Source organism: Aegilops tauschii, chromosome 7 (assembly GCF_002575655.3).
Source record: "Aegilops tauschii subsp. strangulata cultivar AL8/78 chromosome 7, Aet v6.0, whole genome shotgun sequence".
Lineage (NCBI taxonomy): Eukaryota > Viridiplantae > Streptophyta > Magnoliopsida > Poales > Poaceae > Aegilops > Aegilops tauschii.
Window position 1 is genome coordinate 154,535,843 of NC_053041.3, and position 23,713 is coordinate 154,559,555.

The 23,713-nt window shown below is 46.0% G+C and overlaps 1 protein-coding gene across 1 annotated transcript; it reads left to right on the plus strand.

Moving 5' to 3' along the window:
* Positions 1-4,865: 4,865 nt before the first annotated feature.
* On the plus strand, positions 4,866-7,994 carry LOC109765492 (probable auxin efflux carrier component 1c). The gene is made up of 6 exons (XM_020324275.4): positions 4,866-6,215; positions 6,316-6,553; positions 6,654-6,739; positions 6,835-6,992; positions 7,297-7,373; positions 7,505-7,994. The coding sequence occupies exons 1-6, from the start codon at positions 5,081-5,083 to the stop codon at positions 7,569-7,571; spliced, it is 1,761 nt and encodes a 586-aa protein (XP_020179864.1). The 5' UTR covers positions 4,866-5,080; the 3' UTR covers positions 7,572-7,994.
* Positions 7,995-23,713: the final 15,719 nt, after the last annotated feature.

Sequence of the window (23,713 nt, forward strand, 5' to 3'; positions counted from 1 at the left end):
CTTTTTGTGTAGCTCCTTGATGACTTGTCCTTCCTTTCCGAATCCTTGCTTCTCCGAGAGGGTCTTCGTTCATAACGATCATCTCTACTCCTTCTTTCTCTTGGTGGTGATTCTTCTCTTCTACTCCTTCTTTTGGGAGAATCTTCTCTTCTTTTGTAGGGAGCCGTACACTCATTGGAATAGTGTCCGGGTCTTCCACAATTGTAGCAATTACGCTCACGACTAGAAGATCTTTTGTCATTGTAGGACATTGATTTGGAGCTTCTTTCCTTGCTTCTGCTCTTGTAGAATTTGTTGAAGTTCTTCACCATTAGACTCAATTCTTCATTGAAGGTTTGCTTCTCACTTGATGATGTGGGAGCTTCACATGAGGCTTTGTAAGTGCCACTTGACTTGTTGTGGAGCTCTTCCTTATCCTTGAGTGACATCTCATGAGCAACAATTCTTCCAATGACTTCCGTTGGCTTGAGATCTTTGTAGTTGGGCATCATTTGGATCAATGTGCACACGGTATCATATTTTCCATCCAAGGCTCTTAGGATCTTCTTGATGATGAATCTATCGGTCATCTCTTCACTTCCTAAGCCGGCAATCTCATTTGTGATGAGAGCAAGCCCAGAGTACATTTCAGCGACACCTTCACCATCCTTCATTTTGAACTTGTCAAGTTGACTTTGAAGCACATCCAATTTAGATTCCTTGACGGAGTCGGTACCTTCGTGCATATCAATCAAAGTATCCCAAATTTCCTTTGCATTCTCAAGACGACTGATTTTGTTGAATTCTTCGGGACACAATCCGTTGAAGGGAATATCACAAGCTTGAGCATTGTATTGCAGCATTTTCAACTCTTCCGCGGTAGCTTCACGGTTCGGTTCTCTCCCATCAAAGAATTCACCTTGCAAGCCAATACACACAATAGCCCAAACGGCGGGGTTATGTCCAAGAATATGTATTTTCATCTTATGCTTCCAACTAGCAAAATTAGTACCATCAAAGTAAGGACCTCTACGGTGGTAATTTCCCTTGCTAGACGCCATACTCTCCTAGGTTGTGAAACCAAGGCTATGACCACCAAAAGCTATGGAAACCAAAGCAAATGAAGACCAAAGCTCTAATACCACTTGTAGGATTGAAAGTATGTCTAGGGGGGGGGGGTGATTAAACTACTTGACCAAATAAAAATCTAGCCTTTTCCTAATTTTAAGTCTTGGCAGATTTTAGCAACTTAGCACAACTTAAGTAATCAACCTACACATGCAATTCTAAGAGTATAGCAGCGGAATGTAAAACAATTGCATATGAAGGTAAAGGGAGGAGTTTGAGGGAGCAAACGCAATGTTGACACGGAGATTTTTTATCCGTGATTCCGATAGGTGGTGTTATCGTACATCCACGTTGATGGAGACTTCAACCCACGAAGGGTAACGGTTGCGCGAGTCCACGGAGGGCTCCACCCACGAAGGGTCCACGAAGAAGCAACCTTGTCTATCCCACCATGGCCGTCGCCCACGAAGGACTTGCCTCACTCGGGTAGATCTTCACGAAGTAGGCAATCTCCTTGCCCTTACAAACTCCTTGGTTCAACTCCACAATCTTGACGGAGGCTCCCAAGTGACAACTAGCCAATCTAGGAGACACCACTCTCCAAGAGGTAACAAATGGTGTGTTGATGATGAACTCCTTGCTCTTGTGCTTCAAATGATAGTCTCCCCAACACTCAACTCTCTCTCATAGGATTGGATTTGGTAGAAAGATGATTTGAGTGGAAAGCAACTTGGGGAAGGCTAGAGATCAAGATTTATGTGGTTGGAATGGAATATCTTGACCTCAACACAAGTGTAGGTGGTTCTCTCTCAGAAAATGTATGTTGGAAGTGTAGGCATGTTCTGATGGCTCTCTCCACAAATGAAGAGTGGGTGGAGGGGTATATATAGCCTCCACACAAAATCTAACCGTTACACACAATTTACCAAACTCGGTGGGACCGATTCAGATAACTCGGTCAGGCCGATTTAGTTCAAAATGTGAACGTTAGGATTTTTGGTGGGACCGACATGTCAACTCGGTGGGACCGATTTCGTTAGGGTTAAGGCATAACGTAATCTCGGTGAGACCGATTACACAAAATCGGTGAGACCGATTTTGGTAATAGACTAACCAGAGAGTTGGCCAGGCAAACTCGGTGGGACTGACTCGCTCATCTCGGTTGGACCGAAACGTTACGAAGGGGAAACAGAGAGTTTGCATTGCAATCTCGGTGGGACCGATCGCTCATCTCGGTTTGACCGAAACGTTACGAAGGGAAACAGAGAGATTACAATCCCATCTCGGTGAGACCAAGATCCCTATCGGTGAGACCGAAAAGACTAGGGTTTCTGGCAGTGGCTATGTCAAGTGAACTCGGTGGCGCCGGATAGATCAAATCGATGGGGCCAAGTTTGACTTTTGGTTTGGGACATAAGTGGATATGAGAAAGTAGTTGAGGGCTTTGGAGCATATCACTAAGCATCTTGAGCAAGAAACTCATTAAGCAACACCTCACCCCCTCTTAATAGTATTGGCTTTTCCTATGGACTCAATGTGATTTTGGATCACTAAAATGAAAAATGTAGAGTCTTGTGCTATGAGCTTGAGCCAATCCTTTTGTCCTTAGCATTTTGAGGGGTCCACTTTCTAATTCATGCCATGCCAATCATTGAGCTTTTCTGAAATGTTTATCTTGAAATAGCATTAGCTCAATGAGCTATATGTTGTTAGGAATTACCAAAACCACCCAGGGATAGTTGCACTTTCAATTGTAGCTTAAAAAAACGTTTAGCCGTAGTTTCTTTGGGATTTGCTTGTGGCTGGTTATACCACTTGTTGTGCTTTGGAGCCATGCCGAAGTTTAGTTGTAGTCTCTTTGTGTTGTTGTTGGTGGGTGTTTGTACCAATGGTTGTGCACTATAGGGAAAAATCGTTGCCTTGTGTTCAGCCATAGACCCAGTGCAGTTTATCGGCCACACAACTTATAGACGATGTACGCTGAGCGCAAACACTAAAACCATGGCAAAAGATTTGTTCTCGATGAATAAGCCTGGCGACGGGCCTCCGCCCGCTTTGTCAGAAATTAGCCTTTATACTTCATATGAATTTGGATCACAACATAACATATATCTCCTTTTTTCATCAGGAATTAGTAAAATTATGGCCGGCTATTTTCCTTCACAACATTCTCTTTGTACTGCCTCCTTGATTTTCCGGTGAAACCAAACTAAAATACACCTTTCATCAACATAGGGATCACATCCACATGACTGTAGTTTTTTTGTTAGCGTATAATTAGAAAGTCAACTTAAATAGGAACAAGATAATGTGCCGACTAGAGAAAATATGCATGCATAAATTGTACATGGGGAGAGAAGATTAACCAACAATGGCATTGCATTCCTTTCCTACCAAGAGGTGTTATTTGATGACATATAAAAAAGGTTGTTCTTTAGGATCGCTTCTATGGAGAGGTGAACTTCCCGCAAAAAAAAATATAAAAAAAAATAGAGAGGTGAACTTGGAAGCTTCCAATAAAAATTTGGGTCTTTGCTTTCTTATATCGAACAATTTTATGTTCAAATGAATTATTACCATTTTTATCTCACTTTTTTTATTAAAAACATAAGTTTTCAATAATGCGAATTTTTAACTAGATTTCCATATTTCACACTCGCCATTTCCCCTTCACCTCTTCTTATATCTAGGAAGCAATTAAGACTTATTGCAGGCAGTTGATTATTTCCATTTCACAACATTCTCTTTTTATCACCCCTGTAATCCTTGCCTGAAGTCACATACAACATACCTCTTATTATCAGCAGAGGGAGTATAATATTGATACAAACAACGATATCTACGTTGGGAGAGAAGGATCAACCAACTTTAACAAAGATTACTAGTTAAACTTCAATAGCAATTGTTCTTTCATGCTAGATCTACACAAAAAAGTTCTCTTTGAAACCCTAGCTACCACAAAGCCGTCATCCTTGCCGACTGATTCCTTTGGTCTCCATCCTATGGCGATTGGTTTTGACATCAGGAGGCGGAGAAGACAATGGATCTTTGTGCTTGTGGGGAGTCTTGGTATATGTTTGTGATGTCCTCCTGTCATTCGTCTAGGCGACAAGAACGCACTAGAATAAGTATACCCAACCTCACCCACGTCATGGTGGTGCTGGTTATGGCGTCGGCGCGGAGCACATGAGGTTTTTTCTCTCCAAAATCCACCCGCGCGGCTATGGGGGAGAGTCGTCGACCACAATGCTCCCGCCTCAGTTCTTGATGGCATCAATGGCGTCGTCAATAAGATCCCATGACGATGTTTTTCCATCAACATGGGGTTGGGTCTCATAGTCTGTCCTTCTCCTCCTTCTCCCACGCGACAGTTCGTGCTTTAGATCATCTTCGTTCACATCTCATGTCACCGTCGGACAACTTCCCGGCCATAGCTACAACGACCCCCTTACACCGGTGACGTGGAGCGGATGTGGCTCCGAGCTAAACTCATGACGCACCATCGGTTTGTGCAGGTCGGAGACATCGACTAATCCCCCTTTGATCCTTTTGTACATTTTTTTTCATCAAGGATGTTCTTGTAAGGCTCAAAAAATTGCATCCCCATTTTTCTGAAATTGTACTGCATTACACAATTTTAGTTGTGCAGTGCAATTTGCAGGAGTATACAATTTGAAGTTGCTTTTTGGTATTTCCTCAATCCCCATTTCTGCTCCCCCTTTCTCTCTCTCCTTCCCGGTGTGGGGCTGCGTGACCGTTCACTGTTGAACGCCCACATGATGTGTATAAATAATCCCCCGCACATATGCCCACTCCCCCTCCCCTCATTGGCTCCCCCGCCTGCCTCCCCCCGATCGCCACACTCCCCGACCCCGCCGCGCGGCCACCGCGCCCGCGCCATAAATCAAGCTAGCCAGCGCTGCTTCACTTGAACAACGCGGCACCTCACCTCACCGCCACCGCACACCTCCCCTGCCGCGCCGCCGTGACAGAGTAGGAAGGAAGGCGCAGCGGCGGCGGCCGGCACGGCAAGATGATCACGGGCACGGACTTCTACCACGTCATGACGGCGATGGTGCCGCTGTACGTGGCGATGATGCTCGCGTACGGCTCCGTCAAGTGGTGGCGGATCTTCACGCCGGACCAGTGCTCCGGGATCAACCGCTTCGTGGCGCTCTTCGCCGTGCCGCTGCTCTCCTTCCACTTCATCTCCACCAACAACCCCTACACCATGAACCTCCGCTTCATCGCCGCCGACACGCTGCAGAAGCTCATCGTGCTCGCGCTCCTCACCCTCTGGAGCCACCTCTCCCGCAACGGCTCCCTCGAGTGGACCATCACGCTCTTCTCCCTCTCCACGCTGCCCAACACCCTCGTCATGGGCATCCCGCTCCTCAAGGGCATGTACGGCGACGAGTCCGGCAGCCTCATGGTGCAGATCGTGGTGCTGCAGTGCATCATCTGGTACACGCTCATGCTCTTCATGTTCGAGTACCGCGGCGCCAGGATCCTCATCACCGAGCAGTTCCCCGACACCGCCGGCGCCATCGCCTCCATCGCCGTCGACCCGGACGTCATGTCGCTCGACGGCAGGAGGGACATGATCGAGACGGAGGCGGAGGTGAAGGAGGACGGCAAGATTCACGTCACTGTGCGCCGCTCCAACGCCTCCCGCTCCGACATCTACTCGCGCCGCTCCATGGGGTTCTCCAGCACCACGCCGCGCCCCAGCAACCTCACCAACGCCGAGATCTACTCGCTGCAGTCGTCGCGGAACCCCACGCCCCGGGGCTCCAGCTTCAACCACACCGACTTCTACTCCATGGTGGGCCGCAGCTCCAACTTCGCCGCCGGGGACGCGTTCGGCCCGGTGGTGCGCACCGGGGCCACGCCGCGCCCGTCCAACTACGAGGAGGACAAGGCCGGCGGCAACAACAACAGCAAGTACGGGCAGTACCCGGCGCCCAACCCCGCGATGGCAGCGCCGCAGAAGCCGTCCAAGAAGGCGGCCAACGGGCAGGCCAAGGGCGAGGACGGCAAGGACCTGCACATGTTCGTGTGGAGCTCCAGCGCGTCGCCCGTGTCCGACGTGTTCGGCAACGGCACCGAGGCGTACAACGACGCCGCCGCCAAGGACGTCCGGGTGGCCGCCGCCTCGCCGCGCAAAGGTTCCATTCCGTTCGACTGTCCTAGCCATTCCCGGCAAGTTCATTAGTGCGTCCGCTAATTAATCTGCTCTGTTTTTGGTAACTCATCAATCAATCACAGCGGACGGCGTGGAGCGTGACGAGTTCAGCTTCGGGAACAAGGAGAGGGACGCGGAGGCCGGCGACGAGAAGGCCGCGGCGGAGCAGGGCACCGCGGGCCTGGTGGCGGCGCCCACGGTGATGCCGCCGACCAGCGTGATGACCCGCCTCATCCTCATCATGGTGTGGCGCAAGCTCATCCGCAACCCCAACACCTACTCCAGCCTCATCGGCCTCATCTGGTCCCTCGTCTGCTTCCGGTAATCACTCGCTGCTCCCTCCCCAAGTGCCCGCCGGCGAGGTTAGCTAAAGCATCCGTCTGTTCCGAGCAGTTAATTAACCCTTTACGCATGCATGCAGGTGGAACTTCGTTATGCCGGCGATCATCATGAAGTCCATCGCCATCCTGTCCGACGCCGGCCTCGGCATGGCCATGTTCAGCCTCGGTGCGCCCCTCCTCTGCTCCTCCGCATCTTCATGCATGCATTTTATTCGTACGAGTGGTGCGGTGCTGACATTTGCATGTGGCGCATGCATGCAGGGCTGTTCATGGCGCTGCAGCCGCGGATCATCGCGTGCGGGAACAAGCGGGCGACGTTCGCCATGGCCGTGCGGTTCCTGACGGGCCCGGCCGTCATGGCCGCCGCCTCCATCGCCGTCGGCCTCCGCGGCACCCTCCTCCACATCGCCATCGTGCAGGTACGACCAGAAGCGACACCCGACCAACCAAACCAACCGAGCCGAGCACACACAGTACTACATCACAGGCTTGCACACTGACAAGAACGGCCTTTCGATGAAAAAAGAAAGGGGAACACCGGTCAAGTGGCCGCCCGGCCGGGCACGCCGATACGACGCCATAAGCGCATGCACTCCGCCCTGCTCCCTGCGCCGGGAAAGCGCGGCAACGCCCGCTTTCGCTTTACGCTTTCGCACGCACGACGCACAGCTTGGTTCTTGTTTGTTTGTTTGTTTAAGCTGCTGGTTCGTTTCCTTTGCGCAGGCAGCGCTGCCCCAGGGCATTGTCCCCTTCGTCTTCGCCAAGGAGTACAGCGTGCACCCCGACATCCTCAGCACGGCGTAAGTGCATGCGGCCAGTCCGCGTACCACTAGTTAAAACCATGAAATCTGGCGGCGGGCGTGGGCGGAGATTCTCTCCACGCCTGCGTGCATTTGCTCTTGTCTCACCCGCCGTTCTCTTGTGCGTGCAGTGTCATCTTCGGCATGCTCATCGCGCTGCCCATCACGCTGGTCTACTACATCCTGCTGGGGCTGTGAGCTAACGGAGACACGGCCGGGCTGCGTGCAGCCATGCCGGCGTGGCGTAGGAGACAGACGGACAGAGGAGGGGACAAGGGAGCTGCAGCGGCTCCATGCGCCTGCCGGGGACATGATGCGTGCTCCTGCATGCGGGAGGCTAATTACTACTAGGATTCTTAATTAGGTGTAGGGATCAGATGGGGTGAGGGGAGGAATGTTTAGGGCAAGAGTTTCAGTTGTTGGTAAATTATAAAGGACTGCCAAGATCAAGGGTTGGGGAGGCAAAGGATCAATCCGGTTTGGGGTTTTAGAAGATGTATGTACTCCATGGGTGTGTTGGCAGAGGTTTCTTTCCCTGGAGGGAGGATGGCTGGGCTGGGTTGGCCTTGTAAAATGGATGTCAATTTGATGAAATTAATGCTAGAGCTCTTGTTCACCTTATTACTACTCTATCAATCTAACGCTCTTATATTACGGTTGTTTCAGCGTCTAGTCGTGCCTTCAATAATGCAATTTTTTCCCTTGTGAATTGGGGCTGTAATGATTTATGAACACTTCTTGTAGGAGAACATGATAATGCATCATGAGCTGAACATCCTTCTCAATGTGTTGGCCTAGCCATCAGCTATTGATGATGCCCCTAGCTCAGAGACCAATTTGGTACCAAAGGTTCACGCATCAACGTCTTGCTAATCGAAGTACCAATCGCTCAATAATTAAGTTCATTGTCTCTAAGCATAATTTGGACTTACATAATTGAATCTGGATATTTATTTCTTCTGTGGCAGAGTACCTAAATCTCGAGCCGCTTAAATGTTTTAAAGGGAATATATTATGTTAAAATTCCACATTATTGTAATAGGGAGGTGTAGATGGAACTTCTTGAATGTTTGTCTAATGTGGACGTTCCGACGCCTTAATTAGATTCCTGTTGGATTATATATTATATTATGTAAACTAGATTAGTTGAAAAATGTATCATCCAGCTAGTCACTACCTTATTTTAGGATTGCATTACATTCACCTCATGATTGCTCGGACGCATTTAGACGCATGTATAAACTAAAACAATTTAATATAATATGAAATGACCGGTATACATATCCATATAATCGTAAAGAATGTGGCCATAAAACATTGAGTGGAAAAAACAATGATTTTGCCGAAAAAGGGTCATACCATCCTCAACCACGGTTTTCTCAAAACATCAAGACTCATTGTCTAAACTGGCATGCTAAGGGCCTCTCTGATTTAGGGCTTCTTTGGATTGAAGGAGTTTCATAGGAATTTTGGAGGATTCCATTCCATAGGATCTTTCCATAGGGAAGCCCTTTGGATCATAGGATTGAGGTCACCAAATTCTATGAAACACATTCCTGTGCTACTCATTCCATAGGAATCTAAACATCAATTCAAACCTCGTTTTAAATTTTCCTTTGAGAAGTCCAATGCACTTAGAACACTATCTCTCTCCACCTCTCTACTCAATCCTCTAAATTCCCATGTCTATTTCTCGTGCACCATCCAAAGGCCCCTATTTTAGAATTCATGTGTTTTGTAATCATGTAGGACTTTCACGTTAAGTGACATCCAAATTCTGTATTTTTCCTATTCATATGTTTTCAAAGTCATGCAAGCCAAAGTTTGTTCGAAGGATTGTTTACCTTTTAGGACCACAATCTACTTCAACCTTGTCTAAGATTACTTTGCAATAAATTTTACAGAATGATATTCCACCGGCTCTAACTTTTAGAATAATGGAGCCCTCTCATCTTCCCTTGAACTTGTCCCTTCTTCTATGGTGGTAATGGAGCATCAATGGAGATGGATGTGTTGGGGATGAATGGCGTGGTGTAGACGGCGGCTAGGGTTGTAGATGATATATAAGGTGCTTCCCTATTCTCCTCCCTTGATGGGCTGCATCCAAGGGCTCTAGATGAGCCTTATCCTATCCCGATATCTTCTTTACAAGCAAAGTATCTCGTGGGATCGAACGGGGATGAAATCGGTGAAGAGCCCCATCTGGAAGGGCAACTTTTGTAGCTGTCTACACGTCCAGCCAAACGACCGGTTGTGGTCGCATGAAACGTCGTCTTTTGTTCTGACCTTCTCAAGTAAAATGGCCGCCATTTCTTCATACAAACTCGGATTGTGACATTCTTGGGCTCGTTGGATTCATATGAACGAAGCAGACCCATTCCCGGTCTTAGCTCTTGATTTGGGGCACTTTAAAAAAACACTTTTTCCGGCCTCGAGAATGGTTAAGTCTGGCCCCTGGGTGACTCCGTATCGAACCTATCCTTGGTCCTTTCATCGTGCTTGGTCCTAGGTTGCTCCAATACACCTATAGACACAAGAAAACTAATAAAAAGCAAATAAAATATTAAATGTGCAATGATCACAAGGGAAAGTGTAAATACCGGTAATCATGCATAATGAACAACTATTTGGTTCAATGGGACATGATATATGAAGAGAACATGCAACAAATGACCCCTAAAAATGCGTAAAATATAGAGCCATCACAAACTCACGAGGGTTGCCATATCGCGCAACTTCCATTGTTCCCTTTTCCTTCCGAGCTTATGCCTAAGCATGGGGTCTACTGCCCCATTGACGAATGCTTCAATGACCGTTTCGTCGGAGATGTGTGGTATGGTATTTTCCTTTTTGAGCCAACTAGCGATGTAGTCTTGGACTGGCTCCTATTCTCCTTGGATCATGTTGTGGAGGTCTATGATACTTCCGGGCCGGCGGTACGTGCCTTCGAAGTTGTTGAGGAACTCATGCTCAAAGTCTGCCCAACTATGAATGGAGTTTGACGGGAGCCCATTCAACCATGTCCATGTCGATCCGGACAAGAATAGTGGGACGTAACGTAGGGCGTTGCCGATGTAGCTATGCTCCAGCTCAATAGATGTCAAGTAGTCGCTGAACAAGAGGTCAGGTTTTTTTGTCAGGGTATTAAGCTATAAAAACAGAGTAACACCTGAAGCAAATGACATGATGTAGACAAAGTAAACTCAATCAGTATGAATAAACCCCATCTTTTATCCTTAATGGCAACAATACAAATGCGTGTGCTTTCCCTTTCTGTCACTAGGATGGAGCACGGTAAGATTGAACCCATCACAAAGCACATCTCCCATTGCACGATAAATCAATCTAGTTGGCCAAAACAAACGGATAGATTGGAGAGAAATACAAAGCTATAACAATCATGCATAAAAGAGTTCAGAGAAGAATCAAATAATATTCATGAATAATCTAATCATAAACCCACAATTCATCGGATCCCAACAAACGCACCGCAAAAGAAGATTACATTGAATAGAACTCCAAGAACATCGAGGAGAACATTGTATTGAAAATCAAGGAGAGAGAAGAAGCCATCTAGCTACTAGCTATGGACCCGTAGGTCTGTGGTAAACTACTCACGCATCATCAGAAGGGCAGCAAGGATGATTTAGAAGCCCTCCGTGATCGATTCCCTCTCCGACAGAGTACTGGAAAAGGCCTCCAGATGGGACCGCGGAAGAAGAGAAGCTTGCGCAGCGGAAAAAGTGTTTTGGGTGGATCTCTGGTATATTGGGAATATTTGAGAATTTATAGAGGTGGAATTAGGTCAAGCGCTGCCACGAGGGGCCCACAAGCCAGGGGCGCCCCCCGGGGCGCGCCTGACGAGCTTGTCGCTCCCTCGTGGCTCCTTTGGTCTTCTCCCGAACCTTCTAGGGTCTCTCTTGGTTCAGGAAAAATCATCAAAAAGTTTCGTGATACGTCTCCAATGGATCTATAATTTTTAATTGTTCCATGCGCCTTGGTGGCTTGTGGGGCCCACGTGGCTCCGCTGATCCTAATTCCAACTCTATAGATTCAGATTCCCTGAGAAAAAAATAAGAGAAGAAGTTTGATCACGTTTTATGATACGGAGCCGCCGCCACCACCTCCAATTCTTCATCGGGAGGGCAGACCTGGAGTCTGTTCTGGGATCCACAAAGGGGGATTCGTCGCGATCCTCATCACCAACCCTTCTTCATCACCAATTTCATGATGCTCACCATCAGGTGTGAGTAATTTCTCCGCAGGCTTGTTGGACGGTGATGGGTTGGATGAGATTTATCATGTAATCGACTTAGTTTTGTTAGGGCTTGATCCCTAGTATCCACTATGTTCATAGATTGATGTTGTTATGACTTTGCTATACTTAATGCTTGTCACTAGGGCCCGAGTGCCATGATTTTAGATCCGAACCCTTTATGTTTTCATGAATATATTTGTGTTCTTGATCCTATCTTGCAAGTTATACACACCTATCACGTGTTATGATCCGCATACCCCAAGGTGACAATAATTGGGATTCTTTTTGGTGATTACCGTAATTTGAGGAGTTCATGTATTCACTACGTGTTAATGCTTTGTTCCGGTTCTCTATTAAAAGGAGGCCTTAATATCCCTTAGTTTCCTTATGGACCCCGCTGCCACGGGAGGGTAGGACAAAAGATGTCATGCAAGTTATTATCATAAGCACGTATGACTATATACAGAATACATGCCTACATTACATTGATGAATTAGAGCTAGTTTTGTGTCGCACTAGGTTATAAATGTTATACGACAACCTAATTATCCAACAACCTCCAATGCCTACGACTTTCACATATTGATCTTGCTAAGTTACTATCACTGTTGTTGCTGCTATTACAGTCACTATAAAACTGCTACTGCTACTGTTACCGTTACTATTGCTACTTTGTCACTGCTATCAAAATTATCATACTAAAGTTCTACTAATCATTCTACTGCAGATATTTAGTTCTCCATGTGTGGTTGAATTGACAACTCAACTACTAATACTTGCAAATATTCTTTGGTTCCCCTTGTGATGAAACAATAAATTTGGGTTGAATACTCTACCCTCGAAAACTATTGCAATCCCATATACTTGTGGGTTATCAATGAAGGAAATATGCCATAGAGGCAATAATAAAGTTATTATTTATTTCCTTATTTCATGATAAATGTTTATTATTCATGCTAGAATTGTATTAACCGGAAACTTAGTACATGTGTGAATACATAGACAAAACATAAGTGTCCCTAGTATGCCTCTACTTGACTAGCTCGTTTATCAAAGATGTTTATGTTTCCTAACCATAGACATGTGTTGTCATTTGATGAACGGGATCACATCATTAGGAGAATGATGTGATGGACAAAGACCCATTCGTTAGCTTAGCATTATGATCGTTACAGTTTCATTGCTACTGCTTTCTTCATGACTTATACATGTTCCTCAGACTATGAGATTATGCAACTCCCGAATACCGGAGAAACGCTTTGTGTGCTAAAAAACGTCACAACGTAAATGGGTCATTATAAAGATGCTCTACAGGTGTCTCCGAAGGTATTTGTTGGGTTGGCATAGATTGAGATTAGGATTTGTCACTCCGTGTTTCGGAGAGGTATCTCTGGGCCCTCTCGGTAATGCTCATCATTATAAGCCTTGCAACAATGTGACTAATGAGTTAGTTGCGGGATGAAGTATTACGGAACGAGTAAAGAGACTTGTCAGTAATGAGATTGAACTAGGTATGATGATACCGGCGATCGAATCTCGCGCAAGTAGCATACCGATGACAAAGGGAATAACGTATGCTGTTCTGCGGTTTGACCGATAAAGATCTTCGTAGAATATGTAGGAGCCAATATGAGCATTTAGGTTTCGCTATTGGTTATTGACCCGAGATGTGTCTCGGTCATGTCTACATAGTTCTCGAACCCGTAGGGTCCGCACGCTTAACGTTCGATGACGATTTGTATTATGAGTTATGTGTTTTGATGACCGAAGTTTGTTTGGAGTCCCGGATGAGATTACGGACGTGACGAGGAGTCTCGAAATGGTCAAGACATAAAGATTGATATATTGGACCATGTTATTCGGATACCGGAAGTGTTCCGGATAGTTTCGGATAAAAACGGAGTGCCGGAGGGGTTACCGGAACCCCCCGAGGAAGCAATGGGCCATCATGGGCCATAGGGGAGAGAGAGGACAGCCCACATAGGGGAGGTGCCCCCCCATGGGGAGTCCGAATAGGACTAGGGGAGGGGGCGCGCCCCCCCTTCCCTCTCCCTTCATTCCCCCTTCCACCAAGTGGAATCCTACTAGGACTTGGAGTCCTAGTAGGACCCCCTCTCCTTGGGCGCGTCCCTAGGGCCGGCCGGACTCCCCCTCCCTCCTTTATATACGGGGGCAGGGGGCACCCTAGAACACACAAGTTGATCTTTTAGCCGTGTGCGGTGCCCCCCTCCACAGTTACACACCTCGATCATATCGTCGTAGTGCTTAGGCGAAGCCCTGCGCCGGTAATATCATCATCACCGTCGCCACGTTGTCGTGCTGACGGAACTCTCCCTCGGCCTCAACTGGATCAAGAGTACGAGGGACGTCATCGAGCTGAACGTGTGCTGAACGCGGAGGTGCCGTACGTTCGGTACTTGGATCGGTTGGATCGTGAAGAAGTTCGACTACATCAACCGCGTTACTAAACACTTCCGCTTTCGGTCTACGAGGGTACGTGAACACACTCTCCCCTCTCGTTGTTATGCATCCCCTAGATAGATCTTGCGTGATCATAGGATTTTTTTTGAAATTACTGCGTTCCCCAACAGTGGCATCCGAGCCAGGTCTATGCGTAGATGTTATATGCACGAGTAGAACACAAAGAGTTGTGGGCGATAATAGTCATACTGCTTACCAGCAACGTCTTACTTTGATTCGGTGGTATTGTTGGATGAAGCGGCCCAGACCGACATTACATGACCGCGTTCATGAGACTGGTTCTACCGACGTGCTTCGCACACAGGTGGCTAGCGGGTGTCTGTTTCTCCAACTTTAGTTGAATCGAGTTTGACTATGCCCGGTCCTTGTTGAAGGTTAAAACAACACACTTGACGAAAAATCGTTGTGGTTTTGATGCGTAGGTAAGAACGGTTCTTGCTAGAAGCCCGTAGCAGCCACGTAAAACTTGCAACAACAAAGTAGAGGACGTCTAACTTGTTTTTGCAGGGCTTGCTGTGATATGATATGGTCAAGACATGATGTGATATAATTTGTTGTATGAGATGATCATGTTTTGTAACAGAGTTATCGGCAACTGGCAGGAGCCATATGGTTGTCACTTTATTGTATGCAATGCAATCGCCATGTAATTGTTTTACTTTATCACTAAGCGGTAGCGATAGTCGTAGAAGCAATAGTTGGCGAGACGACAACGATGCTACGATGGAGATCAAGGTGTCGCGCCGGTGACGATGGAGATCATGACGATGCTTCGGTGATGGAGATCATGAGCACAAGATGATGATGGCCATATCATATCACATATTTTGATTGCATGTGATGTTTATCTTTTATGCATCTTATTTTACTTAGTACGGCGGTAGCATTATAAGATGGTCCCTTACTAAATTTCAAGGTATAAGTGTTCTCCCTGAGTATGCATCGTTGCTACAGTTCGTCGTGCCGAGACACCACATGATGATCGGGTGTGATAAGCTCTACATTCACATACAACGGGTGCAAGCCAGTTTTGCACACGCAGAATACTCGGGTTAAACTTGACGAGCCTAGCATATGCACATATGGCCTCAGAACACTGAGACCGAAAGGTCGAACGTGAATCATATAGTAGATATGATCAACATAGTGATGTTCACCATTGAAAGCTACTCCATCTCACCTGATGATCAGACATGGTTTAGTTGATTTGGATCACGTGATCATTTAGATGACTAGAGGGATTTCTATCTAAGTGGGAGTTCTTAAGTAATATGATTAATTGAACTTTAATTTATCATGAACTTAGTCCTGAAAGATATTTTGCATGTCTATGTTATTGTAGATCAATGGCCCGTGCTACCGTTCCTTTGAATTTTAATGCGTTCCTAGAGAAAGCTAAGTTGAAAGATGATGGCATCAACTACACGGACTGGGTCCGTAGCTTGAGGATTATCCTCATTGCTGCACAGAAGAATTACGTCCTGGAAGCACCGTTAGGTGTACCACCCACGCCAGCAACTGCAGACATTGTGAATGCCCGGCAGACGCGTGTTGATGACTACTCGATAGTTCAGCGTGCCATGTTTTACGGCTTAGATTCGGGACTTCAAAGATATTTTGAACATCATGGAGCATATAAGATGTTCCAAGAGTTGAAGTTAATATTTCAAGCAAATGCCCGAGTTGAGAGATATGAAGTCTCCAACAAGTTCTATAGCTGAAAAATGGAGGAGAATAGTTCTGTCAGTGAACACATACTCAGAATGTCTGGGTACCATAACCACTTGACTCAGCTGGGAGTTAATCTTCCTGACGATAGTGTCATTGACAGAGTTCTTCAATCACTGCCACCAAGCTATAAAGGCTTCGTGATGAACTATAATATGCAAGGGATGAACAAGACAATTCCCGAGCTCTTCGCAATGCTAAAGGCTGCGGAGGTAGAAATCAAAAAGGAGCATCAAGTGTTGATGGTCAACAAGACCACTAGTTTCAAGAAAAAGGGCAAAGGAAAGAAGGGGAACTTCAAGAAGAACGACAAGAAAGTTGCTGCTCAAGAGAAGAAACCCAAGTCTGGACCTAAGCCTGAAACTGAGTGCTTCTACTGCAAAGAGACTGGTCACTGGAAGCGGTGCCCCAAGTATTTGGCGGATAAGAAGGATGGCAAAGTGAAAGGTATATTTGATATACATGTTATTGATGTGTACCTTACTAATGCTCGTAGTAGCGCCTGGGTATTTGCTACTGGTTCTGTTGCTCATATTTGCAACTCGAAACAGGGGCTATGGATTAAACGAAGATTGGCTAAGGACGAGGTGACGATGCGCGTGGGAAATGGTTCCAAGGTCGATGTGATCGCCGTTGGCACGCTACCTCTACATCTACCTTCAGGATTAGTTTTAGACCTAAATAATTGTTATTTGGTGCCAGGGTTGAGCATGAACATTATATCTGGATCTTGTTTGATGCGGGACGGTTATTCATTTAAATCATAGAATAATGGTTGTTCTATTTATATGAGTAATATCTGTTATGGTCATGCACCCTTGCTGAGTGGTCTATTTTTGTTGAATCCCGATCGTGATGATACACATGTTCATAATATTGAATCCAAAAGATGTAAAGTTGATAATGATAGTGGAACTTATTTGTGGCACTGCCGTTTAGGTCATATCGGTATAAAACGCATGAAGAAACTCCATGCTGATGGGCTTTTGGAATCACTTGATTATGAATCACTTGGTTCTTGCGAACCGTGCCTCATGGGCAAGATGACTAAAACTCCGTTCTCCGGAACAATGGAACGAGCCACTGACTTATTGGAAATAATACATACCGATGTATGTGGTCCAATGAGTGTTGAGGCTCGTGGCGGGTATCGTTATTTTCTTACCTTCACAGATGATTTGAGCAGATATGGTTATATCTACTTAATGAAGCATAAGTCTGAAACATTTGAAAAGTTCAAAGAATTTCAGAGTGAAGTGGAAAATCATCGTAACAAGAAAATAAAATTTCTACGATTTGATCGTGGAGGTGAATATTTGAGTTACGAGTTTGGTCTTCATTTGAAACAATGTGGAATAGTTTCATAACTTACGCCACCTGGAACACCATAGCGAAATGGTGTGTCCGAATGTCGTAACCGTACTTTATTGGGTATGGTGCGATCTATGATGTCTCTTACTGATTTACCGTTATCATATTGGGGTTATGCTTTAGAGACGGCTGCATTCACTTTAAATAGGGCACCATCAAAATCCGTTGAGATGACGCCTTATGAACTGTGGTTTGGCAAGACACCAAAGTTGTCGTTTCTTAAAGTTTGGGGCTGCGATGCTTATGTGAAAAAACTTCAACCTGATAAGCTCGAACCCAAATTGGAGAAGTGTGTCTTCATAGGATACCCAAAGGAAACTGTTGGGTACACCTTCTATCACAGATCCAAAGGCAAAATATTCGTTGCTAAGAATGGATCCTTTCTAGAGAAGGAGTTTCTCTCGAAAGAAGTGAGTGGGAGGAAAGTAGAACTTGATGAGGTAATTGTACCTTCTCCCGAATTGGAAAGTAGTTTATCACAGAAATCAGTTCCAGCGATTCCTACACCAATTAGTGAGGAAGCTAATGATGATGATCATGAAACTTCAGATCAAGTTACTACAGAACCTCGTAGGTCTTCCAGAGTACGGTCCGCACCAGAGTGGTACGGTAATCCTGTTCTGGAAGTCATGTTACTAGACCATGGTGAACCTGCGAACTATGAGGAAGCAATGATGAGCCCAGATTCCGTGAAATGGTTTGAGACCATGAAATCTGAGATGGGATCCATGTATGAGAACAAAGTGTGGACTTTGGTGGATTTGCCCGATGATCGGCAAGCCATAGAAAATAAATGGATCTTCAAGAAGAAGACTGACGCTGACGGTAATGTTACTGTCTACAAAGGTCGACTTGTTGCAAAAGGTTTTCGACAACTTCAAGGAGTTGACTACGATGAGACTTTCTCACCTGTAGCGATGCTTAAGTCTGTTCGAATCATGTTAGCAATTGCCGCATTTTATGATTATGAAATTTGGCAAATGGATGTCAAAACTGCATTCCTGAATGGATTTCTGCAAGAAGAGTTGTATATGATGCAACCAGAAGGTTTTGTCGATCCAAAGGGTGCTAACAAAGTGTGCAAGCTCCAGCGATCCATTTATGGACTGGTGCAAGCCTCTCGGAGTTGGAATAAACGTTTTGATAGTGTGATCAAAGCATATGGTTTTATACAGACTTTTGGAGAAGCCTATACTTACAAGAAAGTGAGTGGGAGCTCTGTAGCATTTCTAATATTATATGTGGATGACATATTGTTAATTGGAAATGATATAGAAATTCTGGATAGCATAAAGGGATACTTGAATAATTTTTTTTCTATGAAAGACCTCGGTGAAGCTGCTTACATATTGGGCATCAAGATCTATAGAGATAGATCAAGACGCTTAATTGGACTTTCACAAAGCACATACCTTGGTAAAGTTTTGAAGAAGTTCAAAATGGATCATCAAAGAAAGGGTTCTTGCATGTGTTACAAGGTGTGAAATTGAGGCAGACTCAATGCCCGACCACTACAGAAGATAGATTGAAAATGAAAGTCATTCCCTATGCTTTAGCCATAGGTTCTATCATGTATGCAATGCTGTGTACCAGACATGATGTGTGCCTTGCTATAAGTATAGTAGGGAGGTACCAAAGTAATCCCGGAATGGAGCACTAGACATCAGTCAAGAACATCCTGAAATACCTGAAATGGACTAAGGATATGTTTCTCGTTTATGGAGGTGACAAAAAGCTCTTCGTAAACGGTTACGTCGATGCAAAGCTTTGACACTGATCCAGATGACTCTAAGTCACAATCCGGATACGTATTTTTATTGAATGGTGGAGCTGTCAGTTGGTGCAGCTCCAAGCAAAGCGTCGTGGCGGGATCTACGTGTGAAGCGGAGTACATAGCTGCTTCAGAAGCAACAAATGAAGGAGTCTGGATGAAGGAGTTCATATCCGATCTAGGTGTCATACCTAGTGCATCGGGTCCAATCAAAATCTTTTGTGAAAATACTGGTGCAATTGCCTTGGCAAAGAAATCCAGATTTCACAAGAGAACCAAGCACATCAAGAGACGCTTAAATTCCATCCGTCATCAAGTATCGGAAGGGGACATAGAGATTTGCAAGATACATACGGATCTGAATGTTGCAGACCCGTTGACTAAGCCTCTTCCACGAACAAAACATGATCAGCACCAAAACTCCATGGGTGTTAGAATCATTACTTTGTAATCTAGATTATTGACTCTAGTGCAAGTGGGAGACTGAAGGAAATATGCCCTAGAGGCAATAATAAAGTTATTATTTATTTCCTTATTTCGTGATAAATGTTTATTATTCATGCTAGAATTGTATTAAGAGGAAACTTAGTACATGTGTGAATACATAGACAAAACATAAGTGTCCCTAGTATGCCTCTACTTGACTATCTCATTTATCAAAGATGGTTATGTTTCCTAACCATAGACATGTGTTTCATTTGATGAACGGGATCACATCATTAGGAGAATGATGTGATGGAAAAATACCCATTCGTTAGCTTAGCATTATGACCGTTACAGTTTCATTGCTACTGCTTTCTTCATGACTTATACATGTTCCTCAGACTATGAGATTATGCAACTCCCGAATACCGGAGGAACACTTTATGTGCTATCAAAGGTCACAACGTAAATGGGTGATTATAAAGATGCTCTACAGGTGTCTCCGAAGGTATTTGTTGGGTTGGCATAGATTGAGATTAGGATTTGTCACACCGTGTTTCGGAGAGGTATCTCTGGGGCCTCTCGGTAATGCTCATCATTATAAGCCTTGCAAGCAATGTGACTAATGAGTTAGTTGCGGGATGAAGTATTACGGAACGAGTAAAGAGACTTGCCGGTAACGATATTGAACTAGGTATGATGATACCGACGATCGAATCTCGGGCAAGTAACATACCGATGACAAAGGGAACAACGTATGTTGTTATGCGGTTTGACCGTTAAAGATCCTCGTAGAATATGTAGGAGCCAATATGAACATCCAGGTTCCGCTATTGGTTATTGACCAGAGATATGCCTCGGTCATGTCTACATAGTTCTCGAACCCGTAGGGTCCGCATGCTTAACGTTCGATGACGATTTGTATTATGAGTTATGTGTTTTGATGACCGAAGTTTGTTCGGAGTCCCGGATGAGATCACAGACGTGACGAGGAGTCTCGAAATGGTCGAGACATAAAGATTGATATATTGGACCATGTTATTCGGATATCGGAAGTGTTCCGGATAGTTTCGGATAAAAACGGAGTGCCGGAGGGGTTACCGGAACCCCCGGGGAAGCAATGGGCCATCATGGGCCATAGGGGAGAGAGAAGACAGCCCACATAGGGGAGGCGTCCCCCCCATGGGGAGTTCGAATAGGACTAGGGGAGGGGGCGCGGCCCCCTTTCCCTCTCCATCTCCCTCTCCCTTCATTCCCCCTTCCACCAAGTGGAATCCTACTAGGACTTGGAGGCCTAGTAGGACTCCCTCTCCTTGGGCGCGCCCCTAGGGCCGGCCGGCCTCCCCCTCCTCCTTTATATACGGGGGCATGGGGGCACCCTAGAACACACAAGTTGATCTTTTAGGTTTGTGCGGTGCCCCCTCCACAGTTACACACCTTGATCATATCGGCGTAGTGCTTAGGCGAAGCCCTGCGCCGGTAATATCATCATCACCGTCGCCACGCCGTCATGCTGACAGAACTCTCCCTTGGCCTCAACTGGATCAAGAGTACGAGGGACATCATCGAGCTGAACGTGTGCTGAACGCGGAGGTGCCGTACGTTCGGTACTTGGATCGGTTGGATCGCGAAGAAGTTCGACTACATCAACCGCGTTACTATATGCTTCCGCTTTCGGTCTACGAGGGTACGTGGACACACTCTCCCCTCTCGTTGCTATGCATCCCCTAGATAGATCTTGCGTGATTGTAGGAATTTTTTAAATTACTGCGTTCCCCAACAATCAAGACCTTTTTCTGGCGCCGTTGCCGGGGAGCATAGCTTTATTTGCTGAGTGATACGTCCATTTTGCATCATGCTTTTATATCATTATTTATTGATTTATGGACTGTTACTTCAATTTATGGTACAATACTTATGCCTTTTCTCTCTTACTTTACAAGATTTACATGAAGAGGGAGAATGCTGGCAGCTGGAATTCTAGACCGGAAAGGAGCAAATCTGAGAGACCTATTCTGCACAACTCCAAAAGTCCTAAAAATTTATGAAGATTTTTTTTTGGAATAAGGTAAAAATATTAGGCGAAGAAAATACCAGAGGGGACCCACCAGGTGGCCACAAGCCTGGGGGCGCGCCCTACCACCCTAGGCACGCCCCTAGGGCTTGTGGCCCCCCTATCAGGCCTCCGGTGCCCCTCTTCTACTATATGGTGTGTTTTGATCTGAAAAAAATCAGAAGAGACCTTTCGGGACGAAGAGCCACTATCTCGAGGCGGAACTTGGGCAGAACCAATCTAGGGCCCCGTCAGAGCTGTTCTGCCAGGGAAACTTCCCTCCCGGAGGGGGAAATCGAAGCTATCATCATCACCAACGATCCTCTCATTGAGAGGGGGTCAATCTCCATCAACATCTTCACCAGCACCATCTCCTCTCCAAACCCTAGTTCATCTCTTGTATCCGATCTTTGTCTCAAAACCTCATATTGGTACCTACGGGTTGCTAGTAGTGTTGATTACTCCTTGTAGTTGATGCTAGTTGGTTTATTCGATAGAAGATCATATGTTCAGATCCTTAATGATAATTGATACTCCTCTGATTTTGAACATGAATATGCTTTGTGAGTAGCTACATTTGTCCTTGAGGACATGGGAGAAGTCTTGTTATAAGTAATCATGTGAATTTGGTATTCGTTCGATATTTTGATGAGATGTATGTTGTATTTCCTCTAGTGGTGTTATGTGAACGTCGACTACATGACACTTCACCATGATTTGGGCCTAGGGGAAGGCATTGGGAAGTAATAAGTAGATGATGGGTTTCTAGAGTGACAGTAGCTTAAACCCTAGTTTATGCGTTGCTTCGTAAGGGGCTGATTTGGATCCTTATGTTTCATGTTATGGTTAGATTTATCTTAATTCTTGTTTCGTAGTTGCGGATGCTTGCGAGAGGGGTTAATCATAAGTGGGAAGCTTGTTCAAGTAAGGATAGCACCCAAGCACCGGTCCACCCACATATCAAATTATCAAAGTAACGAACGCGAATCATATGAGCATGATGAAAACTAACTTGACAGTAATTCCCATGTGTCCTCGGGAGCACTTTGCTTTATATAAGAGTTCGTCTAGGCTTGTCATTTGCTATAAAAAGGATTGGGCCACCTTGCTGCACCTTTGCTACACTTGTTACTTGTTACCCGTTATGAATTATCTTGTCACAAAACTATCTGTTACCGATAATTTCAATGCTTGTAGAGAATACCGTGCCGAAAACTGCTTGTCATTTCCTTCCGCTCCTCGTTGGGTTTGAAACTCTTACTTATCGCAAGGACTACGATAGATCCCCTATACTTGTGGGTCATCAAGACTCTTTTCTGGCGCTGTTGCCGGGTGTCGTGGGAAACCACGACCACCTATGGGGCCATGAGCCCCTTTTGGTTCGGCGGGGAGATGGGCACGTCGGACTAAGAGCGAAGAAGCGTAACGCAGCGCGGCAGAGATCACACGAGAAATTTTACCCACGTTCGGGCTACCGTGAGGCGTAAAACCCTACACCTGCTTTGGTGGATTGATGGTGGATAATGGTGGAGAACGCAGCGCTCTTGCCTGGCAGGGTTGGCTCGGGGCGAGAGTGGCTACGCGCGTATGAATATGCGAGGGTTTGAATCCTCTCTACAGTTGCGATGGCCTCCTTTTATAGATAAAGGGGTCACCACAGTGGCCAATCAGTCTTTTTACACATTGATTAGATAGCAAACAGTGCTATCGTACCTAACTCTGCAAGCAGACAGAGCGCATTAAATGCGCCGCTCAGTGTCACATCACAGCCTGCCCGGTAAGCCTTGCGGGGCTGTTTTGCCAGCTTCACGCCTGCTTGCTTGACATGTCTCAGGACGGGTGTCTTTTGGAGGTGTTTTCTGTAGGAAGTGGCTGCCATGTGGCAGGAAGCAGCCACTTAGTCACTTAGGGGCTTGACACCGCACTGATCGATGACGTGCATTGCTGTGAGGTGGTGCGATGGAGTAGTTCACCTCCGCAAGCCCCGACAGGCCTGCCGGGACAGTCTGGAGGCTTGCTTCTGTGGTAACCCCGACCTCGCCAGGCTCGCCTGCCCAGCAAGGGAGGTTTTTTCCCTTAGTGATATCTTGCTTCTCTGGTTCGACTTGGTCTTCTTGATCTGCACTTTGATTCTTCAAAGTATTGATCCTTAGTCCTTGGTTTGATCTTGGGTGCTGTAAACTTGTCCATAGGATCGGCGGCTTGCTGACCATGCACGAGTCAGGGGAAAACATACACCCATGTCTGTGTACCCC